General features: G+C 37.5%; 1 protein-coding gene across 1 annotated transcript in view; it reads right to left on the reverse strand.

The window, feature by feature from the left end:
- LOC128862512 (uncharacterized) overlaps positions 1-19,211 on the reverse strand; it is a 119,555-nt gene that overhangs the window by 1,001 nt on the left and 99,343 nt on the right. The window contains exons 2-4 of the mRNA XM_054101175.1: positions 18,134-18,285; positions 17,541-17,619; positions 128-281 (exon numbers count right to left, since the gene is read on the reverse strand). Coding sequence (XP_053957150.1) covers positions 128-281; positions 17,541-17,619; positions 18,134-18,285 — 385 coding nt within the window. The remainder of the gene's footprint in view (positions 1-127; positions 282-17,540; positions 17,620-18,133; positions 18,286-19,211) is intronic.

Genomic DNA, 19,211 nt, shown 5'->3' on the forward strand with positions numbered 1-19,211 from the left:
TTAATTAAGTTGCAATTTTATACAATTATTTATCGATTTTATAGAATTGTGCATTTAATTGTTTATTGTGTAGCAAAATTGTTTATTAATTGCGCATCTTGCATTTGGCTCACCGCCGGAAACTTACCCATTTTGAAATGATCCGGACACCTGCAGATGATTAAATAATGTGACTTGCCAGTGCGTATATTCTGTAGCGCCAATAATGACCAATCTTTGGGTGAGTTGCATTCTCGCATCTCTGTCGTGGCTTCGCATGTCTTCGCCAAAGTAATTGCCTGCTTGAAAGGTGCAAAGGAATAGAAGAAGAGTGCCAGTGTTTTTAGATAGAGATACAGCCGAAGAAAAAAAATGTATAAACTCGAATTTAGAAAATGTTCTTTTATTAAATTTGTATGCATGAATGTAGATATACTTCTGTATGTACGTATATGAATAAATGCGATGCGTGTCGTCCAGCAGCAAAATACGGGTTTCGTCATCTAAGCGTTGAACCTGACGGCAGTGTATTGCACTCCCAAGGCGCGTGGGGCGCTTGTGGGCTTTAATGTCTAAAGATAACCCATTTTCACAAGAGAAAGGAATATAGTAGACAATAACTCAGGCACTTTGACATTAACTCGGATTTTCCAAATTTGTGTACTAATGAAAGTTATGTGGCATTTATTGCTATTGTGCAACCACTGGTTAGGAGTTTAGTGTCAATTAAATAAAATAAAAATAAAAGAATTAAATAAATATTTTAAAATATCACTTAATTCGCTAGTCAATTGCTTTATTTTACAAAAATAAAAAACATAGCGTTAATGCATTGGGTTTCGACTTGACTTTCGCAAAATTAAAAAAAAACAGTTGTTTTTATAAAAGTTCTCGCTGATTGTGTCCAACGCGTTTCTCCAGAAGTCCCTTGCGATTATCATTACAAGTCCTCGGAGATTCAAATAAAATCAATCGGACAAGAGAAATTAGTTTTATTAATAGATAACCTTGTGTCTGGTCGAAGCATTTTCCAAAATTATCAATATGGCGGCCGCAGAAAATATTTTTCAGATTTTCGAGAAAAAAAAACCGACAATTAATTGTTAAAGAAAATTCAAATTTTTGAAAAAAAAATCCTTCGATCAGGCACGAATTTTTTATGTTTTTCAAAAGCAGTACCATATAAATTTTATTGAAATCTACCAAGCGGTTTTTAAGTTTTAGTGATCACCAGCTCAAAAAACATGGTTTTGAGAAAAACGTATTTAAAGTTTTGCGAAAGCTCCGAACGCCCTTTGTTAATTGTTAAATAATTCGAAAAGTATTTGTTGGATTCATTTCAAATTTTCTCACAATATTTGTAAAATGAATTAATTAAAAAAAATCCAATTTTTTGAAAATTCTAACTACCTCTGGGATTAGGTTTTTGTTCAATGTTCAATGTAATTTGGACTTATTTGAGTAGAGTATCGGAAGCGCCTCTTGACGCTCGCCGCCTGTAATCTGTAATCTCCAATAGTCTCGCTCTCCATATTTCCGACTGAGTTTTACGAAGATCAAATTCTTAAATCTTACCAAGATCTTCTTAAAAAGAAAAGAAAAGTCCAAAGTTATATACCTAACTATCAACTTAACTGTCCACGAGCCATGCTTCCCATAATAATAATAAAACTACGTTAGGCTTCAGTTTCAAGAAAATATATAATACATCTGGCGGGCATTATCTTATCTCAAAATCTGCTTCTCGCTTTAATGCGTTCTAAATGTCACAAGCAAATCGAAATAATGCCCTCAGGCCTTGCTTCTGTATGCTTTTCGACTACAACAATCATTTCGTGTAAAGCGTATTGAGTGAATCCGCAATTGGTCCTGAGAAGGTTGATCTTTTTGAGGCCGATGTTTAAAAATTTTAAACATGAATAAAGTGGGTTTATCCTTGCTAATTTTTGAAACGAAAGATATATACGTATGATGAGCACCGACATTGACTCAATTTCTTTATTCAGTTTCTACAAAATACGAATTTTTCAGCTAAATATAGATCCAAATCTCTACCAGTTTGAGGCAGAAACTTCAGGTCTCGATATCATTTCGTTTTAGTGGATTCTGAGATGCATCTAGGCGTGGGGTATTTTTTTCTTGGGTTCATCATTTCTACCAAAGTTGAGCAATTTTTCATCAATTATAATTATAACAGCGATATCACGTTTTTTTCTTTTTTGAGAATTACTGTTATATGGCGCTTACCTCTTAAAGGTCGTGGTCGCTTAGCTCGCAACTACCACATCTTCATCCAAGGTCTGAGGTTGGTAAACGAATGTCCTGTCTACAAAGGTTGATAAGAAATTTTGTGCTTTGAGCACTAATTGACAGGTAAAGAGAGGTAGTAATGTGCCATAATTTTTTTGGCATTTCCAAAATAAGAGAAATATATTAATAAAAAAATATAATTTGACAAGAGAAGATAAATGTGTTCTCCTTGCAGTAACTTGCAAAATATCAACAAGATTATATGTAGTAAGCCACGAATGTCTGTGCATCCACCCTTGGGAAATCGGTTAAAACTTATTATCTTATTAGAGCTTAGATCGGGCTACTGCGAATAACTTTTATGTAAGCAAAGTATTATTGCACAAGTACACTAGCCGACTGGGTTGATGCCAGACTAACATTCGGAATTTGGAGAACGTAGGTTCGAATCTCCGTAAAAACTCAAAATGAAGAAAAAGTTTTCTCTAATATCGGTCGCCCAAAAAAATATTTCCCGTTCGGACCCGGCTTAAAATTGTAAGTCCCTCCGTTTGTGGACATCAAGACGCACACCACAAATAGGAGGAGGAGCTCGGCCAAACACCCAAAAAGGGTGTAAGTCGTAATTATATACATATACTTGCCCTAACCACAATTAATTCGTACCCTTACGATTTCTTCCAACGAGGTGTGCAAAATTATAAACACACTACTAATTTCTTCCAAAAATACTTTGTACACAATTTTTTAAATTTCATTGCAACTTTCAAATTTCTTTACCAGAATTCATAAAAAAATGACTACAGAATATCGTTGATTTTCCACAATTTTTTTTTTGACGGTGCCACACTTTTCTTCAGCTTGTATGTGCTTCATGCGTAAGAAAAGGCGTCATACCTCAGGAAAAAAAATTGTCAAAACCAACGGTATTTTGTAGTCACTTGAAACTGTATAGGTACACAGTAAAAATCTTAAAAAAAATTATTTAAAAGTTGAAAGCTTTGAGGAAATCTTAAAAAAATTTTTTGCGAATACAAAGTTTGAAACTTTGGGTTATATGGCGTTTTTATTATTTTATTATTATTTTTTAAATAGTCGTGTGTTTATAATTTTGCAATCCGGTGTGTATGAGAAGAAATAGTAGGGGCACCAATTAACAGCGGTTAAGGCAAGTTTATGCATAGCGCACTAATTATGAAAAGTTATATAATAAATATGGGATTTGTTGGCAGGCACCGTAGCCGAATGGGTTGGTGAGTAACTACCATTCGGAAGTGTAAAGATTCATGGATCCGCGCACGACACCAAATAAAAGAAAAAGTTTTTTCTAATAGTAGTCGCCACTGGGGAGGTTATGGAAAAGATCCGAGTGTATTTCTGCCATTAAAAAGCTCTTCGTAAAAAACCATTTGCCGTTCGGAGTCGCCTTAACAATAAAAACGCACACCACAAATTGGAGGAGAAGCTCGGCCAAATACCAAATAAAGGGTATAAGTGGCAATAATATACAAATATTAATAATACATATACAGTTTTTGCTGTGTTTGAATTAATTTGATTAGATTGCAAATAGGCGCCAGAAAGAACTTGGGCGAACATAATATTCAAACTCAATGAATCGTTTATAAGCTTTCGCGCAATATTCTCAGTAGGTGTCCACGTCCATTAAAATAATCTCGCGCACAATAAAAAATTATAAATTAGCTATCATTTTAAATGCGGTTCAATTGGTTGATTTATTGTACATACCATAATAACCCAATTACTGGCAATTTTAATAGTATTAGAAAAATTAGTAATCACAATTGATAACACGCCTAAATTTAAATAAAATATATACGTAGGAGATGTGTATGCGCTAATTGTAAAAATAAAATAAATTATTGTTTGTCTCCTCAAATCACCAGGTGTCCGCTAAATGTCGCTGCTAACATTGCTACTGCTGCTGCTGCTTTCCATTCCAACTACATTAAATTGCATCGCGTGAGACAGAAAAGCCTCACAGCTTTGGCGTAAATTAGACGGCAATTTGATGGTAGCTGGAAGTGGCTGCAGCCACGACAATGCAAGTACCATATAAAGACAACAACAAGGGTAATATGCTTTCATACATATGCATATAGAGCCATATGTACATATGTATATACTTAGCTACAGGCGAAATAGCAAGCAATAGAAAACATGCAAAACTCAAGCAGCAAAAATAGAATCGAAAAAATATGTATGCCCATACATACATACATATATATGTACTCGTATAAAGAAAAAATCTGAAACCCAGCAACGGCAACAGCATGCATACGGATAGCGCAGTTGGGGCACGATGTTGGTTCGCTTTATTGCAAAAGCATGCCGTGTGTGTTGCTCTTGGCGCGATACATCGCCAATGGCGGGTTTAGAGGCGCTTTGACTTACCGTGGAACCAGTTGCAAGTGCCATGGGGCAGACCTAGATGTGTGAGAGTGTGCTTGGTTGCTGCTGGAAGTGTAGCATTTTTTATAAAAATGCATATGTATGTGTGTATGTATTTTTATTTTTGCATTGCTGCACTTTGGTAATTGCTGCCGCTATGGCTAGGCGTTGTATGTGTGGATATGTGTATACATTTGTTGTTCTTATTGGTTTTTGCCTTTAGTTCTGGCGTTTGCCGTGCTTGATTTTTCTGTACGACTGCACAACAGCACAACAGCATGTGTGGAAAAATCGTGATTAGCGGTTTTATTTGTCATTAAATGAGGTTTTAATGCTGTGTTGCAGCAATACAAGCGGATTTTTATACACTGGCGCATTAAGAAATTTATTAATAAGGGGTAGGTTGAAACTTATTGAAATGTTGCGTTTTTTAGTTTTTTTTTGGTTTTGAAAAAAATGATAAATCATTTATGTGGTATACAAATGTGTGGGTATAAAAATGTTATTAACTCTGTTATCTCAGTTATTTAATTTATAACTATTTAGTGCGAGCTAGACAAAAGAGTCGCTTGAATCTTTATTTGCTTAAATACTTGTGTGCCGCCATTAGTTTCAGACAGTCCATTAATCTTCCGTAAAATGATTTCCTTCTTACATTCGTAGAACGCATTGAAGCATTCAACACAGTAGAGGGGCGCTAAACGATAAAAGTAAAACCTATTACTTGACTTAGTAAAACTCATTAAAATCGCCTAGGTGGCTATAGGCGTCAATCAAAGAGTGGGAGAGGTGCAGAGGGCTAAGTACACATGAACCTAATTGTATCCTCGTTTAACGTCATACGGCTCACTTTTCTTTATTATTACCCATGGCGGGATCTGGTTGAGTTCATTAAAAACATGCTCTTGATCAGATTTGTGATCGCAACCCTAGGTGTCTCAAAGCTCAGGAAAAAAGTTAGTAGAGGAACACCTCAAGGCGGTGTGCTGTCCCCTATCCTCTGGGTGCTGGCAATAAACTTCTTGCTAAGAAGCCTAGAGATGTTGCAATGGTAGTAAGAAGAAATTTCCCAATACACTTTGCGAAGTCATGCAAAATTTACTAAACATGGTTGAAAACTGGTCAAAAGCAAATGGGCTAAGCGCCAACCCCAATAAAACTGAACTCATCCTATTTATCAGGAAACATAGAATTCCAAATATAACTCCCCCGACTCTAGATGGAACGGCACTGTCATTCAGTGATGAGGCCCGCTATTTAGGTGTAATACTATGTAGACAAAAAACTTAGTTGGAAGGCAATGTCGAAGATAGAGTAAAAAGAGCGACAATAGCACTCTACTCTTGTAAATAGCTGATAGGACTAAGTTGGGGTCTTTCCCCATCTATCGTATATTGGCTTTACACAGCAATTGTCAGACCAATCCTAACATACGGTATACTTATATATTAAAAAACCATTATTATTATTAGAAGGCCATTACGCACTGCGACCAGAGTTGATCTATTGTGCAAGACCTATTTTTGTAACCCTAGAGTTTAAGGCTTTTTATAAATTTTAGCACTATTGTGGGTTTGTTGTTCCAAAGATTACATGGAGATACTACGATACCACCAAGGTGGTGAAGTCTTTGTCTGCCCAGCGCAGGACATTCACAAAGCACATGTTCTGAGCTTTCTATATCCATTTCGCAAAAGCGGCAGACATTGGTCTCTGATAGACCAATGTTATTTAAATGATACCTCAGGCTGCAGTGACCTGTGAGGTATCCTGTTAAAAGACGCAGATCTACTCTGTTTAGTGAGAGTAGCTTGTCTGATATTCCTTTGTTGGGACTAAGAAATTGTTTGGCTTGACGCTGACCGGCACAATTTAGCCAGTGTGCAGCAAATTTCCTTTCTTCCCATTTCCTGAGGAATTCATTAATGTGGCTTTTCGTGAGTCCACAGAAAGGCTCAGGACCAGTAAGTTGCATATTTGCTCCTTGTTTTGCGAGGTCATCAGCCATTTCATTCCCCTCATGCCCTTCATGTCCCGGAATCCAGACTAGAGTTACTGTGTTGAGGTTTCCTAACATGTTGAGAAGGTTTAGGCAATCATTTACCAATTTAGAGGTGATAGTTGTTGATAGAAGGGCTTTTAGAGCCGCTTGACTATCTGAGAGTATGTAGATGTGAGTACCTCTCATTTTCCTGCGAAGGCATTCTCTCACACATATTTCAATGGCATGTATTTCTGCCTGGAATATTGTTGGGTAGAGTCCCATCGGAATCGATTTTTTAAATTTAGGCCCATTGATTCCTGCCCCTGCTCTACCATCTTCCAGCTTGGACCCATCAGTGAACCATAATTGAGATCCAGGCTTGAAATTGATAGAATTAGTTCTCCAAGTTGTTCGTTCATTAATAATAATTCGGAAGTTTCTGTAGAGAATGGGTTTGGGAGATATTGTATCCACCCTGTGTAGTATAGGAGTGTGTCGAAAGTCTTCTAAGATCTTTAGATGTCCTCTCATATCTCCACTTTTAAGATCGGCGTTGCCTTAAAAAACCATAGTACATGTACAAATAATGGCCACTCTTTGCATCTGCAAGGCCCTTAGGACTACACCCACAGAGGCAATAAATATCATGCTTAACTTCTTACCAATAGAGCAATTCGGTAAGCAAACAGCTGCTAAAGACTAAGACTAAGAGGGCACTCTTCAATTTTAGAAATATTGCCCTGCATTCATGGTACAACAGATTTCTGTAACACCAAGGATATCAACTTAAATAAATCCTTCGTCACAGTACTTCCTTCCAAAGAGGAATGGGATAACGGCCTTATTGTGTGGAAAAATTATATAAACATCTATACAGATGGCTCAAAACTAGACAACAAAGTGGGTGGAGGGGTTTACTCCGATAAACTCGGAGTTAGCCAACCATTTCGCCTACCTGATCATTGCAGTGTCTTTCAGGCGGAAGTCACTGCCATAAAAGAGGGACTTACGGTAATAAAAGCGAGAGTGTTATCCATAAATGAAGTCTTCATATACTCGGACAGTCAAGCGGCAATAAAAGCACTTGAATATAAAACACACTCATCAAAAACAGTCTTAGAATATTTTAAACTTCTAAATGACGTATCTAAGTGCTACAAAGTGCACCTTATTTGGGTGCCAGGCCATAGGAATATAGCAGGGAACTGTAAGGCAGATAAACTTGCTCGAACCGGTACAACGTTGGATCTCCAACCGGATAAGGCGCTGATACCCATGCTTATATCCACTTGTAAATTACTTATAGATAGGGACACCATCAAAAAGGTAAATACAAGTTGGTAAAATCTTACAGCATGCGAAATAAGCAGACAGACATGGCCGAGACGGAACAGCGGTCGATGGAAAATCTTGTTAAGTTTTAACAGAGAAGCTATGTTTAATAGGCAGCCACGCTAGAAAGTTAGGACTCCCGTACTTCGATTTCTGTAGAAGCTATCTTAATACAGAAGAAGAGGAAACAGTCCGACACCTTTTATGTGAGTGTGAAAGCTTAGCTATGAGGAGGCTTCGCACTCTTGATATGGCATTTTTAACCGATGTAGCGGACATAGCGCATATAAAACTAACGAAGCTCTGCTCGTTTATTAAAGCTACCGGATGGTTTGAAAAGGAACATGTAGGGTAAGGATAAGCTCCAGTGGTATCACAATGGATCTAAGTGTGGTCTAAGTGTGTCGTTACGACACCCTCCCAACCTACCTACCTACCTACCAATGGCACCTAATATAGAAAAAATATTTACTTCAGGGCAATAAAATTCTATAGATCGGACTACCTTCAGAATATATTGCGAATATGTTCTTACATTGGGTGCACGAATAGAATATCGCAACCAAGGTAAAATGTTGCGTTAAAAGCATATAAAAATTGTCAGATCGGCAACTGTAAATAACTCCTTACCATTACACTCGTGAATTTTTAATCCGCAAGGCGTTTAATCCGGGCGAGAATCAACAATACTACAATAACAACGAGCGTAATGAACGAAGGAAATGGTTTCAATATGAAAATTGGAGATATAACTCTCAGATGCCAGCAGAATTTTGTTATTAATTGACACAGTAATCAATTTTTTAACTCTTCAAAGCATTTTGATTCAGTTGAAGATGCCGAGCGACAGATTGTTCACATGTGAAATGTAAACGTCGTAAGTGAAAAGAGAACTCCATACAATAATCCAGTGTAAAAAAGACTTAGGAGGGTTACTCTTCCATGCTCAAATGTTGCTCAGGACGTTAAAGCTTAATATTAATAGTGCAATGAAAAGGTGTGCTTTATACAGGGTTGGCCATATTAAACTGACCCATGTGATTATTAAAAAAATATGGGAAAAGAAACATTTTTTTGTGTTTCATTGTGAAAAACATTTAATTTAGTTCAAGGAGATTCGTTTACATCACTTTTTGAATATGATATCGCGTAAGTGGTCGCCCTTAGCTCGTATAGCGTAATGTGCCCGTTTTTCGGCGTTTTCCATAGTTTTGGCCAGCGTCTCGGCCGATATGGCGGCTATTTCCCGTCGGATATTGGCCTTAAGTGCGCCTAGTGTCTTTGGCTTGTTGACGTAAACCTTAGATTTCAAATAGCCCCAAAGAAAAAAGTCCGGTGGCGTCAAATCCGGTGATCGTGGCGGCCAGTCAAAATCGCCGCTTTTTGATATCAAACGGCCAGGGAACAAAGTCTTCAATAAGTTGACGGTGGCTCGTGCTGTGTGTGGTGGTGCGCCATTTTGCTGAAACCAGAAGTGCTCCATACCATTTTCACGAACAATCGGCATCACAAAATCGGTTATCATGGCCCGATAACGCTCTTGATTGACGGTCAATGGTTGGTGTTGACCATTTTCAAAGAAGAATGGCCCAATGACCATATCAGCGCAAATGCCACACCAGAATGTAACTTTTTGGTCGTGGAGAGGTACCTCTTCAATAATTTGAGGGTTTTCAGTGGCGTAGAAACGGCAATTTTGCTTATTTACGGTTCCGTTCAAGGAGAAATGGGCCTCATCACTCATAATGATTTGATGCCAAAAATCCTCATCAGTTTGGGCCATTCGGACGACAAAATTGGCATATTCCAAGCGACGAGGCTTATCGGCCGGCAACAGTTGTTGATTTAGTTGTATTTTGTACGGGAATATCCCCAAATCCAAACGAATGATACGTCGTAGAGTGGTCCGAGGGATGTCCAACTGAGCAGAACGACGATTACCTGACGTTCGCGGCGATGACTCGATACTGGCTCGTACGGCCGCGATATTTTCGTTAGATCGTCTTGGCCGCTTTTTATTTGGACGTCGGGTATTAGCCACAGTGCCGGAAGACAAAAATCTTTTGTGCATTTGCTTGATTGCGTTCTTTGACGGCGCACTTTTCACTTTATTTTTTTTTCTCCACGCACGTTGCGTTTTTACAATCGAGAAGGAATTTTGAATGTACAGCTGAACAATTTCAGCGCGTTCTATTGGGGTGTACTGTTTCATGGTATAAATCTCCTTCGACTGACGCTTCCAACGCGGTATGTCATTAGCTGATCTGAAATTACAGTAAAAAGTTATAGGGTTACTCAATGGGTCAGTTTAATATGGCCAACCCTGTATATGGAAAGGTTGTGCTGAATATATTTAACCCACATATTCGGGGAGGTTTTGTATATATATTTCAGTGTAATTGCTGCTCTCAACCACCCGATACATCAGCGAACACTTCAAAAATTACAGAATCTAAAAAAACGAGGAATCAGGAATCCGCAAATTATCGAAAAGATCAAAAGAATTTTTGGCTATCCATGCAAAATTCATTCAAAAATAGCTGTTCGCAAAAATAAAAAGTCGACGATTAACTGTCAAACGAAATTAACTTTAATTAGGTTAAGCAAGGACACGGCGGTATTTACGATTATGTAGAAGGGCGCACTTAGACCATACCACTTGCTTAGGCGCAACTCTAATCAGCGATGTGGTCTAACCACATGATAAACGATAAAATATTGTGGATGCTTGCAGATTCCACGTCTGGCAAATAAGCAAGATTTTAGACAGTGATACCGCGTTCGGGCTACAGCGGGACAGTGGCAGATGAAGTCCCAAACCCTCTCCACATTCTCCTAGCTCATGCAGTCGCGACAAAAATCCTCTACGTTCCCATTACAACTACTGTACTAATGAAAGACCGATCTAAATTGTTGAGGAGCCTAATTCTGCGTTCATTATTACATTACTTCTAGGCCAGACCTGTCTGGTTACCTCACAAATAGGCTACGCCGTCCATATATTGATGACTTCCGTGATGTCGACCGACCTGATATACAGCTTGCTTGCGAATAAAGAGATACCCACGTACTGGGCATAATTTACTGACTTAAAATTTGTTTCCCACCTTGCCAGCTTATCGGCGCAGTATAACGCTTATTATGCGCCGCTTAGTCACTGACTTTAGAAAGCAGGCCTCGACAGAAGCAGGCTTAACAGTTAACCTTCCCTACAGAAGAACGTCAAACAAGCTCCTAAACATGGATAGAGAGGACTTCCGAACTCTTACTGGATACTACAAATTGTATGCTTCGTTATGGTTTCAAGAAACTAGAACTGGCAGAAACAAGCGTTTGTCGTTTTTGCGAACTTAATAATGAAACTCTTGAGCACATTATCTGCGAATATGCAGCTCTCACAAGACGAAGATTCATACACCTACGTGATGCGATCTGAAATTCTGATATAGTGCGATATATTCCTCCTCTAAAGGAGCTAGTCTAGCCCCGCTATTAGATATCACACTCAGTTGGAAATTTATGTTTAGCATATCTATCTATGGCTACAATTCGGCCATCTAATTCCTGCCAGGTATCAGTAACTATATTCAATAATAATTTGCTTGCTACAACTATAGCAACAAAAAGGAGTAGAGATATCGACTTGGTACCACCAGCAGGCAAGCACATGCCATACGCTCCGCTCAACTTTGCTTCATCCTAAGTTAATTGAGGGACCTGGGTTTGGATGGGATATTGCGAAGAGTAGAGTACACAAAAGATAATAAGGCCAAAGTTATAACCTTTTTATTATTTTTATACTTCTCTTATTCTAAGTATTGCGGGATCGGAAAAATAAAGTCGGGGTTCGAATAAATAAATATCTTACAAGTTCTTCTTTTTAGTTATGATGTAACCACCCGCGTTGGCAACAACTTTTTGCCATCTAGTGTGCAAATTTTCTACGCCGGACCGATAAAAATCAATTGGTGTTTTAATAAAACATCTGTAGATGGCATTTTTCGTATCAACCAAATTATGAAATTTTGCTAAGAAGTGTTGAAGTGAACTGAATAAATGGAAATCCGATGGCGCAATGTCGGGGGACTATGGTGGGTGAGGCAGTACCTCTCACCCTAATCCATTAATTTTTTCAGAGTTTTTCTTATGTTTTTGCATTATATTGTTGCAAAAAAATATAATTTTCAATTAATTTACTTGACCGAATTGTTCATAGTAAAGGCCCGCATTAAAAGTTTCTCCAGGTTTGAGCACTTCAAAATTAATGATTCTACGAAAGCCCCACGAAACGCAGTTAGCAAACCTTCGAGGCGGTTCGTTCGGAGAGAGCCACTGCCTTTTGCGTTTTGGATTATCATACAGATCCATTTTTCATCTGCTGTCATCAAGCAATCAAAAAACGGTTCTGTATTGTACCGTTGAAGCATTAATATGCATGCCGTGGATCGGTTTTGTTTTTTTCACGCAGATAATGCGGAACCCAAACACTGGCCCTGCTTGTTTTGTCAATTTCTTGCAAGCATTCTTGGGTGGTCCATCAAGGTTGGTTAAGAGTATTTGACAGTTTCTCGATTTTCTGATAGGAATTTGCTTCCACTCCCGCCTTTAATACGTCATTGTCTGAAGTCGTTGATCTTCCGGATCGATGTGAGTCGGAAAGATCGAAATTGCCGGATCTGAACTTAGAATACCTTCGGTATTCACGAACATCTAAGACAATGGGGTAAACTTCGCAAATGTTTTTGGTAGCAACTGCTGCTTTACTACCCTCCAAAAGCATGCAATGGCTGATATGAATCTCTTCTGGTATTTGGCTAGTCATTTCACTCAAAATGGCGAAAGAAAATTTAAACAAGTTATTTGAACTTTAAAATTTCTTTGGCACGACTTTTCATTACACAATGAGCTCAAAAATGAGAAAGAAGCATTGACATGCGCAGATATGACATTACTTTTAGGTCCCCATAATATTTACCTAAAACCGGCTAACTTGGCAAAATAATACGACCATACATAGAGGAAAACCTTTATCTCATGTGGAAGTCGTGAACAAGGCTTCAGTTGCTTCAATTTATCTAGTTCATCAAACTTTTATATAAGTTTTTGTTAACATTATTTAATGGATAGACGGGAAAGTTCCATTCCAACATTGCATACGTATGCTTAAACATACATAAATAAATATATATACCTACTGTGTGAATAGTGCTATGTATAATTCAACTCTAATGAATAGCTAGTGGCATCGACTTCCAACTGCTTCTAAATTCAGATCTCTTCCCGCATATCAATGTTATCTCATCTGACAATGGATTATCATAGTACATTGAAAAGGTTTTAGTACCCTGCACAATAAAATGCCTGATTACCATTACATTAGCTTTAATTTTTACGCCACAACGAGACTCACAAAAACACATGCACTTCCCACCTTTATGGTAAGTGCAGCTAACGTGACTTCGATAACATTTTAACTACTAGGTTTTTAAATGCACTCGACTGATCAGTATGCAACAGCTTGTCTACTAATGATTTATCTACCAGCGAACCCGCTATCATCACCTCAGGCTTTTACACAGAGAAGCCATTCTAAATAATTTCATGCCGTTTAATTTGATTTTAATTTTTCTCTCCTCGTTTCTCGCATCATTAAAGCATTAACTGGGCACATTATTAGCGTTAAATGCATTTAGTTCGATTACTGACTGCCATAAAATGCAGTCATTGCAATTACGTACTGCTTGATTTTTAACATTTTAGCGTCACAATAAATTTTCGCCAGATTGAAATTGCTTTATTAGGCATAATTGCAAGAATTTTGCATTGAACAGCTTCCTATCTACTTACCAACCATATGTTGCGCAATCAAGCTGCAGGCCTAAGTGACTATAATGAGCTGTGCCTCAACTTGTTGTCGAGTAGCTCAATTGCCATTTAGGTGTATGGTTATGGTTCCTATTGTGTGTGGGTAATCATCTACTAGCCGTTTACTGTAGTGAGCTTAAATTCAAAATAATTAGCGTTGAGTGGCATTCAGCGTTGAGGCAATAAAGATCGCCCCAGGTGTTATAGAAAATGAAGGTTAAGAAATCTAAAGATGCATTAAAATTGTCTGCAGTCTGAAGTTCTCAACATACCAAATACCCGCTGCAACTCATCAGCTCATTGTATGCTTTTTTTTCCTTGTGGGGGTATAGTAAAACCCGCTTAAGTACCTCAACCAAAATTTTCAGCATTTCGATGTACTAATTTGCTTTCCATTTGGGGCACAATCTGGTAATCACAATCTCTTTCTAATGTGCAAAATATGATATGCTGATGGTGCATAAACTTATATTATAAGTATTAAACAATTATTTATTTATCATATTGGTTCTGCCAGCGATGTCAGTTCTAGAACTTAACAATTAACCGTTTATGGCTCCTATTGTTCATCCTCTTCCTTATTTACAACTGCAGCATAAAAAAAATAAGTTAGCAAAACTTGAAAAAAAGGAACTTGAAGCTTTATAATATGAAATTTAATAAGTTACCATATTCACCTTGATAAATGTTAAATAAGTTCACTAAGCTAAAAAACGACCTGTATCTATGTTGTCGAGTACATCTACGTACGACGCTCATTCTCAAGTGGGGCATGTTTCTTCGAAAGTTGCTTAATATAGGAGAGTTGCAAAGGTTGGCCTCGTAGAGTTCAGTACCAGTCACATACCGACCGTTTCTGCGTACTAAAATGACACGAATTTTTCCCGACCGCACACTACTATTTTAGCGTTTTAATTCATCGATATACTCATAGAGGATGGCAACATCTAAGTGGATATTGCATACAATTTTTTGTAACAATATTTGTATTTTAGTTTTACGCGAAGTTCGTTGCTTAAGTCTTTCATATGAATATGCCTAAAATATGGTATACTATATGGTATATGTACATTGCAGCTCCTCATAAAAGAGCATCTACCGTTCGAAGGCGGCATAAAACTGTAGTTAACTCCATTTATGGAAAAACACCAAGACGCACACACACAGAGGAGGAGGACTTCGGCCAAAACTCCAATAAAAGGTGTATGCGTCAATTATGAACATAACCATTATCCTATTGAGATATAGGATGACATAGAAGAGTGTGCTCAAATGTGGGCTTATGCAATTGCAATGATGCAATTCTATCTATAAAACTGAGAGAATCTCAGTCGCAATTTCGTTCAATAGAGACAGGATAATCTCCGTTAGTGACTGTTTAACTTTTATCTTCATCTAAAGTAAAAAATTACTAAGGATAGCAGTTGAGGGATCTTTACAGTAACAGGATATGATATCTGATGTTTCTTGCTATCCATATACTCTGTATTTTCTCACACAGGCAATACGTTCTGTAGAACTTTGATAACCCTGCAGTGCCTGAACCAAGAGCATGAGTATGAAAACTTTTGCTGGTCTGCTCATATTTTGTAAAAGAAACTTAAGTAGTACGAGGAGTTCTATACTCGCTGGAGACTCGTTTATTGTTCAACTGCTTAAATATTTCTTCGGAATTTTCGCGGTTTTGAACAATTTCAACAGCTAAAGGAAAATTGTCAGTTTTATTTGTCAGCATATTTAGGCTTCCAACGGTGCAGTGTTAACATTGACAGTGCTGACAAAAAAGTCAAAATAATCAAACAGGTATCGCTCCAATAACTTGAAAAAACTCAAAACACTCGAACTCACGCTCGAAAACTTTCGAGCTATGAGCATCGAAAAGGTATGCGGGTACTTGTTGCTCATACGCCCGGGCAGTTCAAAAATATGCGCAACAAATCGAAAGCTGTAATGTTAACTAAAGATAGAGAGAGAGAGGGTCTTTTCAGTATCTCTTCTGGCCAATCCATTTGATTTTTCATAACTAGTGAGCTCAATGTGCCGCCATATCAATGTTAGCAATATCTCATTGTGAGTAGGGACGCTTGGCAATTTTCGCAAACAAACGCAAATTAGTTTTGAACTTATTTTCAAGGAATTCAAAAGGTACTAGAAGTTTCTCATGAGATATTTTTAAAATAGGTTGGTACATCTGACAAAGATTTTATGGCCAGCCCATGATTGTAGAATTGTCCCATTCTAGGCTCTGACTGATGGACATAAAAAGTTGGGAAAATTTTACGCGAAATTCGTTGCGCTAGCCTCCTGATGTTAAATATATGTATATAAGTACCTACATATATGAACTAAAAGTATATACAGTGCCTCACTTGGATCAGTGCTAAGCTTTATACACTAAGCTTAAGGGATGAGATTAGTACCTATAAGCGCGTTTTGTGCACTGAAGTTGCAGGAAAAACAACATCGCATTGTTTATTGTTGTTGTAGTTGTTTTTACTACGACAATGCACCGCCTCACAGTAGGTGTTGTGCGCGTGCCCACAAGAAAGATAACACCATTTCATAAACTCGACATTCTCAAGACTCAATCTGCCAGTTAAATTTACTGGTAGTTCGAATTTTATTTATTTATTTCCTTCAATCTATGAGCAATAATTCTTACTGACTTGTAGCGCAATACTTTTTTATTAATGTTAATACAGATATTTTTATTACAAAGTAGTATGATGAAGATTTCAAAAAGAAAGAAAGAAAGAGCAATCAATGGGGATACATTCGGATTAATAATAATAATAATAACTGGCATGTATACCCTTTGTTGGGTATTTGGCCGGGCTCCTTTTCCTATTTGTAGTGTGTGAATTGATGTTTTTCTCACAAATGGGACCTACAGTTTTATGTCGTCTCCGAACAGCAGATGGTTTTTCATGAGAAGCCTTTTCATGGCAGAGATTCATTAAAAAGTTTGCCATAGCCTACTCAGAGGCGGTCATTAGACTGCCTTTTGGATTACAAGATAGCAATCTACGTTTGTCCATTGTGGAGTGCTACATTGTAGGTTAGGTTAGGTTGGTCAGGTTTTTTGTCTAAGACAAGACACTCGGTGGCCCTAAGACCCGTTGTGGAACTTGCATTTGATTTCCATCCCCTAACTAAGTTGCTTAAAGCCAATGGTAAATTGTAACTGCAATAAATCTAATTAAGTAATTTTAGACAGACATATCTTACATTTTCTATTAATTGAAATATACTTATATTATTAACCTTTCCACATACTAATTAGGTCGTGTTCACACTTGCATACATTTGTTTGTACTTATGTATGTGTATATTTTTGCACACAACTTGGCTCTTTGAACCTTCACTTAATTCAGTTGAAGTGCAGGCTAATCTACAGTCCAACTACTCATTTAAAATAATTACATCACACAAAAAAGCATAATAAAACAAAGAAGTGCAAAATATTACTTCTTCGTTTAGTTCAATTTCTCACCATTTCTCACTATTTACACTAAGCTTCTGTAACTATGGTCAAATGCACTTCTTCCCCCACTCATTGCCTAGCTAATGCCACTCGCTGTTGCCTTTTCTAGCACTTTAAACGATTTCTTGTTAGTCTACACTTTTCCAATTTGCTGCTGCACTTCCGCACAACACTAGCACATTTATCCATATATTTTACCTATAATTCATCACATTTCACTCGCCTCTCACTTACCTTCTTTTTACTATCGCCCACCAATTTCGTTGTATGCTGATCGTCCTCGTTCAAACTGGCCGAGCAGGGATCACGATATCTGGTGGTCCAACGTAGCAGCGCCGCATTGGTAAAATGGAAAAAAGTACAGAAAGCAAGAAAAAAATTAAATGAAATAGTAAAAAAATCAGGCATTCCCTCTATAAAACGATATAATCAATTGCGAAATTATTTAATTCTATTCATGCAGTAGGCAGCAGTCGGTTAGAAGTCATGTGGTATATTTATAACATTTGTAGGAATGTAGCATGCAATGCTACGCTGGGCGATTGGGCACCCAGCTTAGCTTCAAATGTGTGCAGCTTCCAACTGCCAGCTTGCAGACATGTGTATCCATTACACGGCCAGTCAAGCAGCACCGTTCCGTTCATCATTCGTTTAACTGTCAGTTTGTATATTTGACCATCTGTTTGGCTGTCCATTTAGTCTTCCAATCCACTACTTTACATGTCCATTCGCTGGCATACTGGCTATTGCATGTTATTCATGCACACAAGCACACATACACGCATACACTTCCCAACTCATTTGCTACAGGTCGTCGTGGTACTCACCTTGATGGACAGGCGCACAATGGCTGTGTGTAATTTAGACGCACATAAACCGCATTGCAGACCTGCTGTATCGCACACTCTGGCAGCAAGTAAATATGTTGATTGTGTGGATAGTAGTGATACTTTGTGGGTTTTGCAGTGGCCGATGGTTTCTGCAATGAATGAATAAATAATCAAATGGGAAAAAGATTAGTAATTTGCTTTACTACTTAAATAAGAAGAAAATGAAATGAACGAAAAAAAAACAAAAATGTCGCGATTGGTTTTACCACTTTTTTATGCATTGCCTTGCATTGCTTGCATATTTGGATAACAAATTAATCTGATTAGCGATTATTTGCAAAATTAAGTGCTTAAAAAGCTCAAATTAGTTGCAGTTATATGCATAGATAACTGTTCCATAAAATCTGCTTTTGCAATTAACAGTGTGTCAACAGTTTTATGAGCTAAAGGCGCTGTAAAATCTCGTAAAATTTGTCTTGATAATATTTATGTGAAAAAAGATTAAAACAGAGTCATCTAACCACTAGCTTTGTCATATCCAAATTTTTATACAAAATAGAAATCACTGACGCATCTGATAATCCTGATTACTCCTCAAGTTCGAGCATCTTTACTCGTAATTGAGAAAACTCATGGAAGTGAGTTCGAATTAGTCAAGTAGTATTGATATTGATATTTTCTTGGTTTAATTGATTAGCTTTCTACTAAAAAAAGTGAAATCAGCTCACTAAATGTCCGCTATCATAAAGTAGAGATTCGGCAAACTTAGCTTCAGCCGTTACCGCACCAATTATGGAGAAGGAGATTGATTCGAAATTCACTTTTTTCATAAGTGTCCTTTTTGTTCTATTTGCGTTGGTTTGAAAGTTGGTTTTTATTTAATAAAATGTTAAATTTGGGAAGTTGAGGCTATTTGTTTGAAATTTTAGGGACTTATTGAACCGCTCTCGTATACTAACAACTGTTCAGAGACATCCTCAATTCTCTGAATATATTTGTTTTATGCAAAATATGGAAAGGCAAATATTTATTCACATCTCCGGTGTTGCATATGAATAGCATTATTGCCACATTA

The sequence above is a fragment of the Anastrepha ludens genome, chromosome 4, assembly GCF_028408465.1.
Source record: "Anastrepha ludens isolate Willacy chromosome 4, idAnaLude1.1, whole genome shotgun sequence".
Taxonomy (NCBI): domain Eukaryota; kingdom Metazoa; phylum Arthropoda; class Insecta; order Diptera; family Tephritidae; genus Anastrepha; species Anastrepha ludens.